Source organism: Rattus rattus, chromosome 6 (assembly GCF_011064425.1).
Source record: "Rattus rattus isolate New Zealand chromosome 6, Rrattus_CSIRO_v1, whole genome shotgun sequence".
NCBI classification, from domain to species: Eukaryota; Metazoa; Chordata; class Mammalia; order Rodentia; family Muridae; genus Rattus; species Rattus rattus.
Genome location: NC_046159.1, coordinates 14106837 through 14126626, shown reverse-complemented (window position 1 = coordinate 14126626; position 19790 = coordinate 14106837). Strand labels below are relative to the sequence as shown.

Genomic DNA, 19790 nt, shown 5'->3' with positions numbered 1-19790 from the left:
TGAGCTCAGCTTCTATTAAGTGGATCAGTTAGGACAATCAGACAGGAGCGGCTCAGAGAGAAAGGAAAACATCTCTGTTCACAGAGGAAATGATCTTTCACACACACACACACACACACACACACACACAAAATAAGTCAAGGAAAACTAGTCGTTATGGTCTAGCTCTATGGACTCAGTAGTTAGAAAGCAGAATCTGGAGAATTTCTGTGAGTTCAAGGCTACAGAGTGCGCACCAGGCAAATGTAGCAAGATCTTGTGTCTTAGGGTTTTGCTGCTGAGTACAGACACCATGACCGATACGACTCTTATAAACACAACATTTAATTGGGGCTGGCTTATAGGTTCAGAGGTTTAGCCCATTATCATCAAGGAGGGAGCATGGCAGCGTTCAGGCAGGCATGGTGCAGGCTGAGCTGAGAGTTCTACATCTTCATCTGAAGGCCATTAAGAGGACTGGCTCCCATGCGGCTAGGAGGAGGGTCTAATTACTCCAACAAGGCCACACCTACTCCGACAGGGCCACACCTCCTAATAGCGCTACTCCCTGGGCCAAGCATATTCAAACCACCACACCCTGCCTCAAAACCCAGAAACAAAACAAGAGAAATACCCACAAAACCAACAAGCATGATGGCGCATGCCTAAAATCTCAGCACTAGGGGGGGATAGAAGTAGGAAGGTCAGAAACTGGAGATTAACCTGGGCTACATGAGACATTGTTTCAAACAACAAAATAATAAAAAAAACCAATAAACAATAAAACCCCAGAAAACTTTTAAGGAATCCACCAACCAACCAAATTTCAATAAGAACAACCCACAAAAATTCATCACATTGTTATCTTTGCTTTTAAAGTTTTATTTGACAATAAGCAAACAGGATTAACATAAGCAACTCCCAGATTGGCTGTTCTTGTTCAGGGCTGCAGCTGGGCTCCATGGCCAAGCCAGCGCATAGCAGAGGCGTCTTCCTGATTGCCTTTTCATGGAGGTCTGCTCTTTAATGGGGTCACAAGACACAGATACTTGCCCAGCTGTATGTCTAGAGTTCCCTAGATACAAAGTCTCTGGTTGTGTTGGTGGGAGACAGGACCTAAAACCATATCTGAGAGCACGGAGCCACTGTGTACAGCTCCCGATTCAGAACAGAGAGAGAGCCATCACATCTGTCTTCTTAACGGGTGACACTTGCTTTTCTTCTGTAGGCCTGGTCTTTTGACTTGGATTTTGCCATCTTTACTTTTAGAGTTACTGTTCTTTTATTAACAATATGATGAGCCCGGCACAGTGCCAAATCTCCATCAGATGGAGCTTAAATTCGACCAAAACAAACTGGATGCAACTATTTGGAATCTTTAGCGCCAGCGGCGAGAAAACGTCATCCTAAACTACCGCCCTACAGCAGCTCAAGACTCCCTTACGCAGGTGAGAACGGGAAACGGAAAGGCACGCCACGCACTGCTGAACCTGATAAATGGTATGGCAGGGGCAGCCATGACCATCAAATGGTTCCCCTATTTCCCAGACAGCTGTTTGTACAGCTTGGGGACATAGCTGTCCCATTCCGCCTGGTAACACGTGCCGGCCACCGGGGCTCCCAGATGATACTTCTTGCGGAAGGCTGCAGCTTTGAATTTCCCACGTTGGTTCCCAGACCGGTTGGTGAGGATGGGTTCGTCACACTTCAGTGGCTTGTCCTGCTGGTACACCAGCCAGACATAGCGATGGAGGCCAGTGCCCTTGGGAGGCCCGGAACCCACGTAATCCGAGAGGACCTTGCCGCTGCTGATGTCGTTGCCTTTCATGTTGACCACCAGAAAATGGTGCCATTCCCTGTAAATGGGTTCTTTCCTACTGGGAGCATCTGGGTCTGTGAGGATCAAGGTGTAGAGTTTCCCCGGGTCAAGGCCATCCCATGTAATGCTGCTGGGTCTGTTCTTAACCTGGGTGGGCGTCAGCACTTGGCCCAGCTCACTCACCTCCGCCCCGGCGTAGGTGACCCGCAGTAGGTGCTGGGGCTGCTCGTCTACGTCCTGTAGGCTCAGCGGCCCAGCCCACACCGTAATGTCTGCAGGCATGGCGAGAGAGGCTGGAGTGGCGGTTGGGTGCTGGAAGGCACGCGCTGCGCTGAGAACTGGTTGGTGCCCATGCAAACTCGGCAGCCGCGGGAGCACACTTTTTTTATTCTTATATACCTCAGTGAGTGCTCCTAAGTTCAATTTTTTTAGTGCTAAAATTAAAATACTCGACAAAAATTTACAGACACTATAAAAACCATAGTTCGAAAAGTACAAGATATTGTTGAAAGATCCTGAACAGGCTCTAGATAAATAAATGGAAATCACTCGATGTTTGTGGATAAGACTTAGGAATTAAGAAGAAATTAATAACCTCTAAGAAAGTGTGGGGGGGGGTTGGGGATTTAGCTCAGCGGTAGAGTGCTTGCCTAGCAAGCGCAAGGCCCTGGGTTCGGTCCCCACCAGCTCAAAAAAAAAAAAAAAAAAAAAAAAAAAGAAAGTGTGTGTGAAAGTCCTGTCCAAATCTCAGCGTCTTTGTAGAAACTGCTGAGTGGAAATTTGTAAAGGTTGATTTGCAAGGAGCCAGAATAGTCAAAGCCATCTTGGAAAAAAGGAAGTTGGAAGATGCCTATGTTTTCTGGTTTAAAGTGAGGATGAAGTGTAGCAATGAGGACAGTGCAGACTGACCTGGTTTGGGGCACGCAGGGATCTGCGCTAGTACATCCAGGTGTACAGCCATGGAAGGGATTTTCAGCGAACACAGCAAAGTACTCAGCAGGAGAGAACAGTCTTCCATCAGTGGTTCTGAAATCACTGGACATTCACACGCAGAAGAGTGGTGTTGGCCCCTAACCTAGCACCAGATGTAAGTCAAATCAAGGACCTAAATGTCAGAGTCTAAAAGGCTATAAGAAGAAAACACGGGGTTAAATTTTTATGACTTTGGGTTTGGTGTCTTAGCTGTGACACCAAGATGTGGGTCGGCAAGACGGCTCAGTGGATAAAGGCACCCACTGATGAGCCTCGTGACCCAAGTTTATTCCCAGGCCCCATGTGGTAAAATTTGTCCTCTGGCCTCACAGGTGTGCACACACACACACACACACACACACACACACACACACACACACACACACGCCACTTGTGCACCACAATCATCATCCAACCAATCAAATAAACAAACAAAGTAATGTGACAAATCAAAAGCAATCAAATGAGATACACCGAGACATGAGCCATAAAAGAAAAAGACATTGGATTTCATTAAAATAGAAATATAGTCTATGTTCCCCGAAGTATCGTTAACAATGAGAAAAGTCTGGGATGGGCCAGCGAGATGGCTCAGTAGGCAAAGGGTTTGCAACCAACCTGACTACCTGAATTTGATCCCTGGGCCCCACAGGGTTGAAGGAGAGAACTAACTTCCACAGTTTGTCTTCTGACCTTTGCACACATGTAGTAAAACACTCCCCTTAACATCCACATTAAATGTTTTTTTTTAAAAAAATACTTAAAAATAAGAAAAGGCAATGTACGAAGTGGATTTTTTTAAACATCTTTACAAATCCTGTATTTGGTAAACGTTTTATATCTTGAGTCTATAAAGAATATTCACAATTTAATGATACATTCCAACTAATCTAAACAATGGGTCAAGGCTTCGAGCAGGCGTATTTCTCTTAAGAAGATACACAAATGGCCAACAGCACATGAAGAGATGGTGGACATTGTAGGTCATCAGGAAAGAGAAAATCAATATCATGCCCTGCCCCCCAGGGTGGCCAGAACAAAAAGAGTCAAATACAACAAGTACTGTTGGGTATGTGGATAAGTAGACGCCCTCACAGACTCCTGGTAAAGAGGAGAAATGGTACTGTTTGCTCCTCGAGTGACTGCCCGTAAAAGTTATTTTACTACTGGGCATCAGTTTCTGGATACACCCAAGAGATGTCAAAATAAATGCCCACATAAAAACCTGTATATCAGAGTTTATGGTAACGGTATTCACAATAGCCCAAAGTTGGAAGCAACCCAATGCCCATGAATGGATAGGCAAAATGCGCTTAGAAACAACGGGAGCAGAATTCTCTTCAGCCGTAAAAGGAAATGAGGTTCTGACATACGCTATAACATGGATGGTCTTTGAAAGCATAATGGTAGATACCTCTCAGTCAGAAACTACCACTCTCTGAGCCAGTGAACAGACTCAAGTGTGTGAAGATGCTTTCCAGGTAAGCCTAGTGACCCAGGTTCCATCCCCAGAGCCCTCGTAGAGCAGGAGAGTGGAGGCTGATAAAGCTATTCCTGCCTGTGGTCACTATGTGGGCTTCTCCATGGGGACTTGGATGTACTTATGGACAGCAGCTATCTTGCCCAAAGGGAGTGACCCAAGACAGAATGAGGTGAGAATCACAATATTCGAGGCAGCCTAATCCTGGAGCCTGCACCCGCCATTCCCGTAGAGTCTGTTGGTTACACAGGTCAGCCCTACTCAGTGTGGAGTGGCTAACCAAGGGGGACAATCCTTTGGAACCAGTTAGAGCCTGGCTAGCCCCAGCCTGCAGGAATCTTTCATGATGAACTGGGGCATTAAGTATATGATGGCTGATAAACGCTGACCTGCTAGTTAAATAGTAAAGATCCATTCTAATGTTGACCTAGAGTGTGCAATGCGAGATGCGGCTTGTTCATTCATACTTACTGCTTTATTCACTCAGGGCTCTTGCAGAGTCATCCGGGCTCCTTCGGTATCACAAGTACGGTCACTCATTTCAAGGTCCATGCCAGCATTCTTGTTCTCCTTGCTTCCTCCCCTACCCAAACTTCCCCAGCTCAGAGGCTCCTCTCCACTCAGCTACTCCTTATAACCCTGCTACTCCTGTGATAGCCTCTCTGTCTCAGTCTCTCCCCTTTTCTCTGTTTTTCTCCTCCCAGTCTCTCTTCTCCACATGCCTCCAGTCTTCCCCCCCTCCCTCTCTCCACCCTCTCTCCTTTCCCTTCCCTCTTCCTCTCCCTCCTCCCTCCCCCTCCCTCCCTCCCTCCCCCTCCCTCTCTCCCTCCCCTCCCCCCTCATGTGTTCCTGCTTCTCTCACGGCCAGGTCCAGTCTTCTGCTATGTTCATTCTACTTCTTTCTCTCTCCCCTCTGGACTCTTTCAGATACCTCTGGATGTTCTCTCCCATATCTACATGAGACCGTGGAGCAGTGATACTGTTGGTTTATGTACTTCCTTCCACCATGCGTGTTCCAGGGATGGACCTCAGGTTTTTGGACTTCGTGGCAAACACCTTTACTTACTGAGCCACCTTACTAAGCCCCCTTAAGGTATATTTTTTCGACTGTGTTTGTGTCTCTATTGGCATTTATTTAGGTGGCAGGAAGAAAGGCAGATATGACGGGGAAGCCGGTAACTCTAGAGTTTACCAGAGTTCTTTGATCTTTTGGACTCGCTTGTGAAGTCAACACGGCTTTATCTCCCTCCTCACAGCTGAAAGGCAATACTGCAAACATTATCATGGAGAAGGGAAAACAAGCTCAGGATGGACATGCCGGGTGTCTGGGGAGAAGCACTTTACACACCCGCGCATCTGGCCGTGCTGCAGGCCAGCCCCAGGGGTGCGGTTTCAGACAGGATGGAGAAGAGGGTGTGGTAGCCAGAGGTCTGTGACCTGCCAGCTCCCTGTCCTCTCAGCCACCTCTCCCTCCCATCCCGATGGCTTAGAAACAGCAGCAGGAAGCCTCTAGAGGCCAGCTCCAAAGGCCACTTCAGATGCTTCCTGGATTCTTTTGCTTAGGATTCTTTCGCAGACAGCCCTCAGAGTTCAGCACGGCTATAAGCGCAGCTTCTGGAATCCAGGAACTTTTTTTTAAAAATTGGCCATGCATTTCCATTTAATTTTCTTAGTCCGGCACATCATCTCCAGTCAGGAAGTGTCCACTCTTCCTTTAGTCCCAGCTGATTCACGCACACACATATTCAAGCAAAGCTGAATGGAGTTAGTATGTTATATATACATATGTGCATATGCATACATATAGTGTGTGCGTGAGTGTGCATGTGCGCTTGTGTGTGTGCGTGTGTGTGTGAGACAATAATAAAGAGGAGATCGTGAATTTGGGTTTGGAGGAATTCCATAGCGGGAGAGAGAGGGTCTGGCGTGGAGACTTAGTTACTGGTGGGACCCTGGCATGTAGGTGGTGCCTTCATCCTTGAGAGACTGAGAATACAAAAAGGGACCTTCCATGCATGGCTACAAGCTGGCTGGAGATACCATGGCTCTCCATGCTTCCTCCCGATTTACTTTCTCTTTCCTTGCCCTGAAGAGGCCATGGCTTCCTCTTAACGCACAGCGATTCTGCTCTTTCTTAAGGGAGAGTCCTTCTAATAATTTTACTGGCCCTGGTGGCCTCCTAAGAGGATTACCCTGGAGGATTATCCAGGAACTTCCTTTGGAAGTTAACGAGAAGACTGGGAATCGTGCCTGGAGACTAGGAGATGAGGTTCTGATAAGATGAGAATGAGTTCTTGATTCTCAGTGAGCTCTCAAGTCTCAGGATGAGCCGGAGAGGATGGGAGTTAGCTCAGTGGTAGAATGCTTGCTCAAAGCCTAGGGTGTGGTCCTCAGAGCACTCTCTTCCTCTCCCTGTCTCTCTCTGTCTCTATCTCTGTCTGTCTCTGTGTCTCTCTGTGTCTGTGTCAGTCCCTTTCTGTGTGTGTGTGACAAAATTGCAGAAAGACATGAGTAACCCAGATGAGCCTTGGGATTGTTCTCACCTTCGAAGTTTCCTTTAAGTTGGACTTTCTCAGAAGGCCTAGCTTGGCATCAGCTCCATTGTGGTGCAGGCTCCTGCCCATGAGGGAAAAGTGCTGTTCCTCTGTGGGCAAGTGGAAAATTTGCCTCATGTAGTGATGTAGTTGCTCTTGCCTGGAGGCCTCTTTCTCACCCAATAGTCCTTATTGTCTGAACCTAATCAAATTATAGCCAATATCCTCTTTCCTCTTCTGGCAAATTTATCCTAAAAATTAAACACACCGAAATGAAGTCCTTCCCGCCATTTCTCCCTGCTTTATTCTTCCCCCGGCCTTCCAGCTCTTTTTCCTTCCATACCTTTGTAACCTCTGGAGCACTTGTGTAGAATGTTAATAGTTTAAGGCTGACTGTCCCCTTCCCACAAGCCCCCACACAGAGCAGTGAAGGATAACCAAGTAAGAACTCTGCCAGCCGGTCAGTCTCACTTGGCCTGTAGGATTCTCCACTGTCATACAGAGCACACGTAGAGCACAACGGGTCATTAATTCTACCTCAGATTCTAAGTTCTGTATTTTGTTTTCCCACTTCCTGAATTAAAAAGCTATTATTCATAGCTCTCCACTCCCACTCCGAGAAACACCACAGTCTTTGGCTTTCTGTGGGTGGCCCGGAAGGCTTCCTGAGCACATGTTCAGGGATTTGTTTCCAGTATCTGTAGACTTGAGTCTGGACTGCCAGAGTGGTTTAAAGTTTAATAAGTTGCCACCCAGGGATCTGTATTCTCAGGGCATTCTACCTTTCCCCTCTTGGTTCAGTGTTCTTTTTCATTCACATATATGTTTGTTTGTTCACTTAGTTATGTGGCCTGTGTGTGAGAGTGTGGTGTTTGTGTGGTATATGAACATGGGTGGGCATATGGAGGGTGGGGGAGGACATCTGCTGTCTGTTCTATCACTTTTCCCTGTAAGCCCCTGACACAGTCTCTCATCAAATGTGGAGTTAGACTACAGCCATCAAAGCCCAGTGGCCCTCCTGTCTCTGCCCCTCTGCACCCCTCCCCCAGCACTGGGGTTATACCTGTCTTGTGACATGAGTGTTGGGATGTGAACTCAGGTCCTCTTACCCAGGTAGCAAGGAAGTGTTCTTGCTTTGTCATCTCTCCAAGAGAACTGTCTGCTCCCTAAGAAAGCAGCATGCTTCTGATGACACAAGTCGAAATGCTCTGGTCCTCGAGGAAGCAGCAGAGGGAAGATCATTAAGTGAAACTGGCTGGGTCAAGAGCAACTTGGAAATGATCTCAGACACAGAAACTTCACCAGGTACCAGCGAGCAGGATGGAAAAAGTTTGAACGATTTGATGAGAAAATCAGAAAAGCTAGAATAAATGAAATGCAATAGGCAGTCAGAGAAGAAAAAAAAAAGGAAATGTATTATTTGAATGTTTGAAATGAACATGAAAGATGCAGAAAAATGTTACTTTTCATAAGTTAAAAAAAGCTAAAAGTTTGGGACATTTGAGTGTTATATTTTCAAGTTATTATTATTATTATTATTATTATTATTATTATTATTATTGTGGTGGTGGTGGTGGTGGTGATGGTGATGATGATGATGATGGTGATGATGATGATGATGATGATGATGTTGTCAGGGTCTCATGTAGCCAGACTGGTCTCAAACTCCTTGTGTAGTTAAGGATGACCTTGAACGTTTGCTCTTCCTGCCTCTGCACCCTGAGTGCTGGGACTGTACGCATATACCTGGTTTGTGTAGTGCTGGGGATCCCACCCAGAGTTTCACAAGCGTGAGGCAAACAGTCTGCCAGCTGAGCTACCCCTCCAGCCTTCGAGTACTGAAAGTGACTTCTTACACTTCAGCCTGACATTCAGACACAACCACATTCCTCGTCTTTTCTGGAAGCCCAGTTGGAGGACTCTGAAGACCTTTTTGGAGGGGCTAATTAGAAGGGGGCACTTTTCAGTGTGTATAGGATTTTCAGAGCTCAAAGTGCTGACCCTTCCCCTAATGAGCACCCCTAACTTCCTCTTGTCTGTGACAGCCTAATGGCTCCTTCTCTGACACTACGGAAGACAAAAAAGGACCGTGATTTGGGAAAGTCACCTGATCCTGTAAGTTATGACGTCAGGGGCAGTGACTCTAGCTCAGGATGCCCCATTCGAATCCAGCCGTAGCTTTGTTACCTGTGGAGTAGCGGGATGCTAACGGCTGTGCAGCCCAGGCTCCAGGTCATCCACTCAGGCTAGGCTTTCTGTGTCTTCTATCTGTATTGCTAATGGTGCTGGAGGACGGCTGGGCCTCAGTGCCACTGTGAGGACTTCAGCTTGGCCTCAAGGAGACTTTAGCTGTCTGCCCTCCATGCCTGAGGCAGAACAGAGGTCAAACGTGCTACCCAATGATTATGTGGCTCTTATCATCTGACATCATCCGGGGAGCCAGGGGGTCAGTCAGCTATTGAGGAAGAGACGGAGGCATTAATGAAAGGGCTAACTCAGGAGCTTCCACGGTAGATGGGCATGATGAACAACTCTGCTATTTCCCAGAGGTTTCAGACTCTCTCTGGTTGTCACCTTCAGGGCTATATCTACCCAGGCAGAGACCAGGCAGGGAGCAGAGTAGTTCACATCCGCCCGGCCAGCTGTGGAGGCTTCATGGCAGGCTACTTCTCCACATCCTGATGAACATAGCCCTGGTTCTGACATCACCACACACTTGGCATTGTGAACTTGTTGCTTCAAGGGATTAGTGCCCGAGCTCTGCTTGTAGACTGACAGGACACCATTCATATGTAGCCGAGCTCATTATTTGAAATGTGACCTCATCATTGATCAACAAGCTGTTAGATTCCAATGGATCCGCCTTGTATTCACGAGCATCATGTCCAAGGTTAGAAATGGTGCAGCGCATGAGGCTTTGTTTGTGTCCTGGGGTGGACATTAGTGTCCACATCTCTGCCACTAACCATTGAGGTAGAGGAAGGAGCCAGAGCCCCTTCTCCAGCAATAGATCCAATACTCCTACACGGAGCCTCCCCCACCCCAGAGGCTGAAGAAGGTCATGAAACTGTGGCAGTAGTCATGGGGTAGGATTTGGCTGGGATGCTTGAAAACAAAAGGTAGGAAACATTAATTCATCTCATTTTCTATAGCCAGATAATGAAGGGTCCTGTTCTTATGTGAAGACTCAGAACCAGAGCTCCACTGCCCACATTGTCTTCATGACCTCATGGAGTTTCTTCTCCAGCAAGATCTAGGATCCCCTGGAGGCTTTCTAGAATGCCATAGCCCAAGAATGGTGAGGGATCCAAGAACACTGAAGACACAAACATAGACCTGCTGGACTCCATGCTGAACTCGTGCCCAGAGATCCAAATTGATGTGGAAGACAAGAGCTAGAACAAGAAGATGTTACCCCTTGTGTGGTTGGTCTACCATCCATGGTAACTCTGGATTTAAACCCATCTAGGAGACACACCTCTAGGAGTGTCTGTGAAGGTGTTTCCAGAGTGTTACAGGAGGAGGGAGGACTTACCTTGAAGTGGGAGTCTCTCAGTAGTCCAGATTACCCAGCTGTCATCTAGAACCTTCACCTCACTGGCACCATCACCCCTACCAAACCACAGTGACACCAGACCCCACCCATGTACAGTGTGAGATAGCACAGACTGTTGGCCTTCCACACTGTGAACCATCATTCTCAGGATGTTTTGCATCCATAGAATGCAGGCCTGTGAAAACGTATAAAAAAATGTAAAGGGTCTAGAAGCTCTTTGCAGATCATCCATTTGGAAACATGGGCAGTGATAGAGTAGAAGCTCCTAAGAATATCATGGAGACATTTTGAAGTGATGCTCTGTACTATACCTAAGATGTATGTATTATGTATGTATGTATGTATGTATGTATGTATGTATGTATGTATGTATGTCTTTTGAGACAGGGTTTTTTTGTGTAGCTCTGGCTGTTCTGAAACTCACTCTGTAGACCAGGCTGGCCTTGAACTCATAGAAATCTGCCTGCCTTTGCCTCCAAAGTACAGGAATTGAAGGCATGCACAATCAGGCCCAGCCTGTTCCTGAGATTCCTAATAAGAGAGGAGGTATAAGGAGGTCCTGGCTCTAAGTTCAGATCCCCTTGTAGTCTCTGTCGAGAGTCTGTCATTGCTTCTATAACCATCATAGCGTTGAGTAATGCTGAGGACAGATCTTGAAGGCAGAACCTCAGAGCCCCACAAAGGAACAGAGCATGCTGGGGATGAAAACAAGCTCCAGACCTAAGGCAAGAAGGCTACTGCGTCCAGACTGAGGTTCTCACCCAGTAAAATTGTACCTGCCCCTGACTAAGGCACATTGACGAGATTCTCTAGGGGCCCAGTGTGGACTCAGAGATTCTATCTATGTTTGGGATAGTATCCCAACAGGAAAGGTGGGGAAGCGTGGAGAGATGGCTCAGTGGTTAAGAGATTGCCTAGTAGACGATCTGAGTTTGGTTCCCAGTAGCCACCCCAGGCTGCTCACAACCACTGTGACTCCAGCTCCAGGAAATCTCATTTCTCTGGCCTCCTAGGAAACACACACACACACACACACACACATACACACACACACACACACACACACACACACACACATACACACTTAAAAATACCTAACAAACAAAAAAGCAACAGCAGATAAAGGTAGTAAATATGTAACCCAACAGAGGCCCAGATAGAAATCCTGAACGACTCTCTAGACTGTGTGGACGGTTGTCAGATGCTAGTCTATGACCTCTTCAGAGACCCAGAGAAGGGCAGACCTAGCTACAGGTTTGTATGCTCTTGCTGTTAGAGTCGTAGTCAGGTCTTTCCAGTCTAGTTCAAAGGTAGATGGAGGTATAGGCAGGGGAACGAGATGTGTCTCCAGGGCTGGGTGCAGTATCTCTGGCTTCTCTGAGCATCTCCCTGGTGTGGAGGGCTTCTGCTACATTTCCATGGCCTGTGAGGACTCAGAATCGGAAGGGGCTACTGAGTCAGATATACACCTGTAAATTATAGTGCCCTGGAGGCCGAGATGGATGAACTGCTTCAAATTCAGTCTAGCTTGGGCTACAAAGGGAATTCCAAACCAGCCTGGGCTGCACAACAAAACCCTGCCTCAACAACAACAACAACAACAACAACAACAACAACAACAACAACAACAGCAACACCCCCATAAACAAAAGAAACAAAGCAGGGACTCGGGAGAGAGCTCAGTCTGTATAGCGCTTGCTGAGCAAGCGTAAGGACCCATATCTGTATCTCCAGCACTCACAAATGGTAGCTCACACCCATAGTCACCATCGTCACACCACTAGGAAGGCAGAGACAGGAAGACCTCCCGCCCCCGGACTTGCTAGCCAGTTGGGCTGGCCAAATAGAAGGTCTCCAGGGAAAAATCTTGTCTCAAAAACTACAGCATGAGGAGATGACATGGTGGGCACAGTACTTGCTATGCAAGCATAAGGAGCAGAGTTCACATCCCTAAAACCCAAGTAAGAGCTGAGCGGTGGCCTGCATCTACAAGTCCAGTACTGGGGGCAGAGATAGGCAGATCTTGGTGGTCACTGGCCAGCCAGTGACAGCAAACCGTGGTTGTCAGGTTCGGTGAAAGACTTGTTTCAAAATGTTAAGGTGGAGAAGTAACTCAGGAAGACAATGCCCAAATCTCCAGACCTCTGGCTTTAGTTGCCATCATGTACACAAGTACAGGTGACACACAGGCAGAGAGACACACAGTCACACAGACAGACACATGCAGAGACACACTCAAGACAGACACATGGAGAGACACACACACAGGACATACACACTCAGACACATGCACAGACACACTGGCACCCCCACACACACACACACACACACACACACACACACACACATACACATACACACAGACCCACACACATAGACACACAGACACACAGACCCACACAGACCCATAGACTCACAGACACAGATTCACAGACCCATATAGACTCACAGACACCCCCACAGACACACAGATCCATAGACTCACAGACACAGACACACAGACCCACACAGACCCACAGACTCACACACACAGACACACAGACCCACATAGACCCATAGACTCACAGACACAGACACACAGACCCACATACAGACCCACAGACACAGACAGACACACAGACCCACACAGACCCATAGACTCACAGACATAGACACACAGACCCACATAGACCCACAGACTCACAGACAGACACACAGACCCACACAGACCCATAGACTCACAGACATAGACACACAGACCCACATAGACCCACAGACACCCCTACAGACACACAGACCCATATAGACCCATAGACACACAGAACCACATAGATCCCATACTTCCACACACAGACATACAGACCCACACGATTCATAGACCCAAACACACAGGGACACAGACCACACCCCCACAGACACACAGACCCACACAGACCCACAGACCCACACTGACCCACACAGACTCACACAGACCCACAGACCTCCCCGTCCCATGGGCTTTGCTAAGTCCGAATCTTATCACATTTTTCAGTAGACATCCCCGGGCAAACAAATTCCAGCAGAACTGGAGCCCGGTCAACCTCTCATCAAGGGACATGTCATTTATGGCCTTGGGGGTGTCGCCCTGAAATTCTTGGATGTCAGTGTCTCCGTTGAGGAGCCTGACACAACCACCTCTGCCTCAGATACCCCAGGCAAGTCCCAGAGGATGGGTGTTCCCTTGTGGAATTATTCACGCATTCTTTGAGTGTTAGGAGAGTTACTCAGCCACTCAGTCACGACGCCCAAATCTCCAGTCAGGCTATAGTTCACCAGGTTCAGTGGCTCAGTTCCCCCTCAAGTTCTGTAGCAGGTGACAAGGAATGTATGAACCAATTGATTGCATATCCATTTCCGCAAATATATATATATATATATATATATATATCCATATGTTGTTTTTGAAAGTATCAGTCAACAAAGACTTAGGGTGTATTGAGAGGATGATGACTTTTCCAAAGAAAATAAAGCCCAACACACCTTTTTCTTCCTTTGAGGCTTTGTAACACTGTCATAATGAGGAACACTTTTGTGAAAATGTTTGAATTGTTGGTCAGTTTCCTTAATAGCCTCTAGTAAGGCGTTAACTGCCCGATCATTCATAGCAGGCTCACTCATCATAGTTTCTATTGTCTTTCTAAAGTGTTACATTGCACTGTGTGGGGGTGCATGTGTATGTGAGCATGGAAGCCACAGCTCACATCTGGAGGTCATAAGACATGAGGGAGTGGGCTCTCTCCTCTCATGTGGGCTCCAAAGCTCCAACTGGTGTCGCCAGGCTTGGCAGCAAGTGCCCCCATCCTCTGAGATGTCTCGTGTGGCCTCTTCTGTCTGCCTTTCTGGGAATTTGGTGGTCACTGCAGATTCTCATTTGCTAGTGTTTATGTATGCATTTGTGCAGCTCAGAAACTCCTTCTCGTGTCCCACAAAACCTTCAATGGTGAGGATCCTGGTAAATGAAACCCTCGATGCATTTCCATAGCACAGCACTGTAGCATAGGCCTATATGGTGTACAGCAACTTACTACCACATCACAGAGAGTGTTCAGTGTCTAGGAATTTCTTAGAAACGTCTACAGAAATGACTACAGGAGCCCTCTCATGCAGAAAGCCTAGCTTGTAATTTACCACTCGTTCTCCTGTTCCTGGATGGTTCTGTCATTTTTTTCCCCTTTCTTTTGTTGCTTTTGTATACAGTGTAGCAAGCCCTTCTCCAGATACAAGCCTTCATTACACTCCTGTCTTTGTTTCTGCTGCATCCCCGGAGGCTCACTTAATTACTAAGTACAAAATTATAGAGGCTTTTATATCAACTGCAAGATAGTTTTCCTGAGTATTACTGGTAATTTGTACTCTTACTGGCAGTATATGAATTCATGGAATCCTAGTTTTGCTAAGGCAGGATATCACAAAAAATACTTCTGATAATTTAATCTGTGGGAATGATATGACCAAATGTTGGCTGTTTTGTGGCTATGAAGATGATCAGATTTCCCCCTTAAGTCTGTTAATATTGCGTGTTGATTTAAAAAGAAGTTTAAAGCTGTACAAAGCAGTGGATAGCTGTCAGCTCAGCACGCGGGAGCTTAAGGCAGGTGGATAAGGCATTTAGGGCTAGCCTGAACCCCAAAACAAAGTTTGAGGTCAGCCTGGGCTATATGGTCTCCTGCTTTGGAAAAAAATTTTTTTCTTTTTAACAGCACTGAAATGACTTATTTTTAAAAGCATAATTAAATATTTTAAATGTTTTGTTACAGCTAACTAAGAAAAATTTCAGTATTGTTCAACATTCTTGACTAGATAATTTTTATGTCAGGTACCGAGTAGAAGAGCAGAAATACAAAGACACAAAGTACATAGTCCCCTTCTTTCTAAAATCTCTGTTTCCTTAGGATAGCAAGGGAAGGTGAAGGAGGCAGATGGATAGCAACTGTCCTGTGTTTATTAGGCACTATAGTCTTTGAGTTACTTTAAAAAAAAATGTCTCCAACAGCTTTACAAGAATAAGGACTTTATCCATCATACATCCGGGGTTTCCAGAGTGAGATGATTTGCTCCATCAACCCAGGGTTCAAAGAGCAGCTTTCCAGCTCTGTAAGGAGACAGCCTTCAGAATACAGAAGGGAAGGTGGGAAGAGGAGGGGGACGAAGGGCCTGAGGACCACAGCGTAAATCGTAAATTGACTACCTGTGACACAGAAGGCGTTATCGGAAGAGTCTAGAGGGGGTCTTGTGATGAGCAAGGCACAGGTGGAGGGTTACAAAAGCCAGAGGCTCAAGCAGAGGCCATTGTTACAGTCACAGCTCCTCATGGGGCCTTGGGGTGCAGCCCTAACAACTTGCATACCTGGTGAACTACACTGACCCTGCTCCCTGCAGTGTCTTCCTACCCCCCACCCCAGTGCCAGCCTTACTGAGTGCTTCCAGTGTTTTGGGTGTCTTGTCATCCATGTTCTTTTTGACCAAACAGGCTATGTGGCAGTAAGGACTCCTTCCTCCCCTCAGTGAACACTTCATTCTTTTGTTCATTCAGACAATTCCCAACTTGTCATTTTTTTTTTTTGAAACAGGGTCTCACTCTATAATCCAAGTTATGTTAGAACTCATTGTGCAGCCCAAGCTGGAACTGCAGACATGAGCTACCGTTCCTGGTCCTTGCTTCCTTTCTCTTAACTGTGTTTGGTCTTCCATACTGCTCACTTGTACTTGGGATTAATTACCTATCCATTAGTGTTGCCTTGCGAAAGGCCGGCGGTCTCCTCTAACAGCTGTATGTTGTGATGTGGAGCAAGGTGAGGCTGCATTTGTTTTGCTCTCCCAGTTTGTGGCACAAAAGCCTAGTGCAGAGTGTGTATGCACTTACAACGGATTCACTTGATGGAGGATGACAGAATGATTGACCCAAACCGAGGATAATGTTTATGGGAATGAGGTGTGTAAGGAGGAAAAGAAGTTGTGAAAGGTTTTAGAAAGAACGAACGGCCTTGGTGATTGACTATCTATAGGGATAAGAGGCGGGGGAATTAGAGATGGTCCTCAAGCTTAGTGTTTAAATAATCAATTAAGAGAGAAGTTTTACTATTCACTGGAAATAGAGAATGCAGAAAGACCATGGATCTAAGTTTAGATAATCACATCACTATGACAACCAGAGGAGGACGGCATCACACGGACGTTATCTGCTGAGAGTATCTGGGTATGAAACAGCAGAGTTTAGACACATTTTCAAAGAGAAACAACTCCTTAGTTTTGATAGCAGATGTACGGGCTGGACGGATGGGCTCAGCAGTTAAGAGGATGCATTGCTCTTGTAGAGGACCTGAGAGCAGTTCCTAGCACAGAGAGGGAGTGGCTCACAACTGCCTATAACTCTAGCTCCAGGGGCATCTGATGTCTCTGGCGTCTGCAGGCATCAGCACCTGTGTGAATAGATACACACACACACACATACACACACACACACACACACACAGACACATACACACACAGACACACACACAGACACACACACACACTTGAGGGGGTATTGAGGGAGGAGAAGAGAGGAGAGAGGGAGAGAGAGTGACAGATGTGTGTGTGTGTGTGTGTGTGTGTGTGTGTGTGAGAGAGAGAGAGAGAGAGAGAGAGAGAGAGAGAGAGAGAGAGAGAGAGAGAGAGAGAGAGAATATGAATTTGGGAATAGAATAGTTGAGGATTCTGTGTGTCCAGAGACATTTAGGGAAAAAGAGTTGACTGACACTAGATTGTGTGGGACACTAGATTGTAGAGGGCAAGATGGAAACCGGGAAGTCGTGTTGCCACAGAAGCTCCAGAAGAGGTGACTTCCTCTGCACAGAACACCAATACCACAGAGGAAGAATGCAGAGCAAAAGAATGCAGAGCAAAAGGCAGGCACCGCCTTCCTACAATTCTGTGGCGACCTTCCCAATGAAGCCTCCATAGAGCATGGCCTGTGACTGCTGACCCAAGGGTGTGGCATGACAGGACAATGGTGCTGTTTTTGTGAGCAGAATGAGTAACAGAAAGACAGTCCAGGAAGATGTTCATGTTTGTTAGAGGGTAGCAGAAACCTGGTAGGAGGAGAAATGAAATGAGCTATTATTGGTTGAGGTCAGGAGACAGGGTGGGGCCTGGTGAGGGTGGACGGCTCAGGAGGGAGGAGAAAGGTGTGTGTGTCCCTCAGGAGCACACGTAGATGCTCACTGTCCTGTTAGAGAAGATGAAGGGCTTGGAAGAGGAGGAGGACTGTGAGGTGTCGGTGTTAGCTAGGAGCTGATCATTTCTTGAAAGTCTGCTGATACCATGGAAGTGGTGTGGGAGAGAAGGTGCTAGAAGAACGTGCAGGAACTTCTGCACGTGTCAGGCTTCTCAGTCTCCCACTTTGCACAAGCACAAGCTGGGGAAAGGAAAGAGCAGTCATCTGTCGGCCAGAACAGGGGCAACGCTGTCTCTTTAGAACTACCACAGAAGCCTGAGAACCGGGGGGGTGGGTGGGGTGGGGGGAAGCAGCTTCAGGAATGGGCAGGGAGCATTCCAGGATTGTGCACACAGCTGGCCCTAGCTATAGCCTGCCCCAGTGGTACCCCCTCTTAGGGCTGTGGGAAGAGGCGCTTTCCTGTGTACACAGGTGGGGCAGACTACAGTTCCAATTTCCAGCCCTGCCTCCGGCCCCACCCACTGCTGGCAGCCTTCCCCTTGGGCTGAGAGCTCTGTTGCATGGTCAGGGTAAGCATCTCTCACACTTACTCGCTCAGCGATGTCATAAGGGCTTCCCCCGAATATGATCTCATTCATTCTCAGGGCACCGTGGAAATGTTGGCCTCCCTTCCAAGTTGCCAATCAATGCATGCCTTGGGTGAGGCCATCTGCAACCAAGTCGCCCTTAGGTCTTTGGTTTGAAAGCCAGATCTTTACATGCATCCTTACTGTCTACAGCAGGCTGTACTGCTCTGGTGACACTAGGGTGGCTAGACCGGATAGATGCACTCTGGCAGTAAAGCAGTGAATTGTGGGATTAGATGAGAATGGAAAAACAGTTGCATGGCAGAACCAAGTGGCAAGGAGCCACCACTTGCCATCAGAGCTTGCCAACTGGAGCCACTTCCTGTGCTTTCTCTGACCCTGGAACCCAAGTCTATATTTCTTAACTTGTGGTTTTCAAACATAAGTTTTAAATTTTTAAAAAAGTTTACATGTATTAATTGTTTCCATAATCAATCACACTTCTGCAGGGAGAATAGATGGTGTCTATAAACCACATGTTTATATCTCCCATGGAGATAAAAAAAAAACAAGAGTATGCACATGAGTGGGGTGTGTGTGTGTGTGTGTGTGTGTGTGTGTGTATGTGTGTGTGGATCAGGACAGAGACAGGAAGGAGAATGTCTAAAATTATATTTGCCCAAATTGAGCAAACCTCATGTCTTACATCTCGAGGGGAAACAGCTTGCGCCCTCCTGATTCACTGGGGAGACCTACCCCAAGGTGAAGTGTTCTCACGATGGCCAGGCCACCTCATTCCCTGGACTTCGTTTTCCTTTCCTCGAAAAAGATGTGACTGCTTGCACCAGACGCTGAGAAGTTCTGACTTCCTTGACTCATCCGTGAGTCCATCTCCTTTTTAAAGCACTTCCTCCCCTCCAGCCCCTGCTTTTTGGGATTAGAATATGATTATATCATTCCTTCCCTTTCCTCCCCCTAAGAGTACATCATCCTTAAAAAAGAAAAATTGCTGAAGTGGGAGGGGAAATCTCTTCTTGGAGGACTCCTTCAAGGATGGGGAGGTCTGTAAAAGAGGTTGTTTTCTTGAGGGTAGATTATGTTCTGTGGCATTTAACTAGTTGTCACCTAACTAACCGATTAACCATATAACCAACCAGTGAACTAACTAGGCGGATAACTTACTAACTGACCAACTAGAATGTGGACAGAGCAGGAGAATTAGCAGAGCAGCTGTGACTACCATCCTCCTTCGGACCACGGGAACTGGAAATCTTCTGGAACCATAGCTTCCGGCAGGCGCCAGCTAGAAACCACAGTAACTTCCGTGGCCATCTGAAATGCATGTGTTTTCTCTAATCTTGGATGGCCGGACAGCAGCCCCAAGGCGCTGCTCTGTGACACACACCTGTACCTTCTGAGCACTTCTCTGTTTGCAGGACAGTTTCGCGGGGCCCTGCCAAGTATGGAGAGAGGCCCCGTGTGCACTTTCAGTCACATGACTCATGACTCAGGCGCTTTCTGGTTCTTGCTTGTCACAGACTATGGGAACCTGGGAGGAAAGGTGAGAACTGACTGTGCAGAAGTTCTCGGGGAGGGTCCAGGGTTGGGCAATGGTTTGTTGTTCTACAGGCTGCCCTGACCCTTTGTACGTGAAGGTAATAAAGTTATCACACAGGCACAGAATTGCTGCCTTCAGATCCGTCAGAGCCA

The 19790-nt window shown here is 47.1% G+C and overlaps 1 protein-coding gene across 1 annotated transcript; it reads right to left on the bottom strand.

Moving 5' to 3' along the window:
* Window positions 1-836: 836 nt before the first annotated feature.
* LOC116904537 (phosphatidylethanolamine-binding protein 2) lies at window positions 837-2125 on the bottom strand. Its single transcript, XM_032907331.1, has one exon. The coding sequence runs from the start codon at window positions 2078-2080 to the stop codon at window positions 1517-1519; it is 564 nt and encodes a 187-aa protein (XP_032763222.1). The 5' UTR covers window positions 2081-2125; the 3' UTR covers window positions 837-1516.
* Window positions 2126-19790: the final 17665 nt, after the last annotated feature.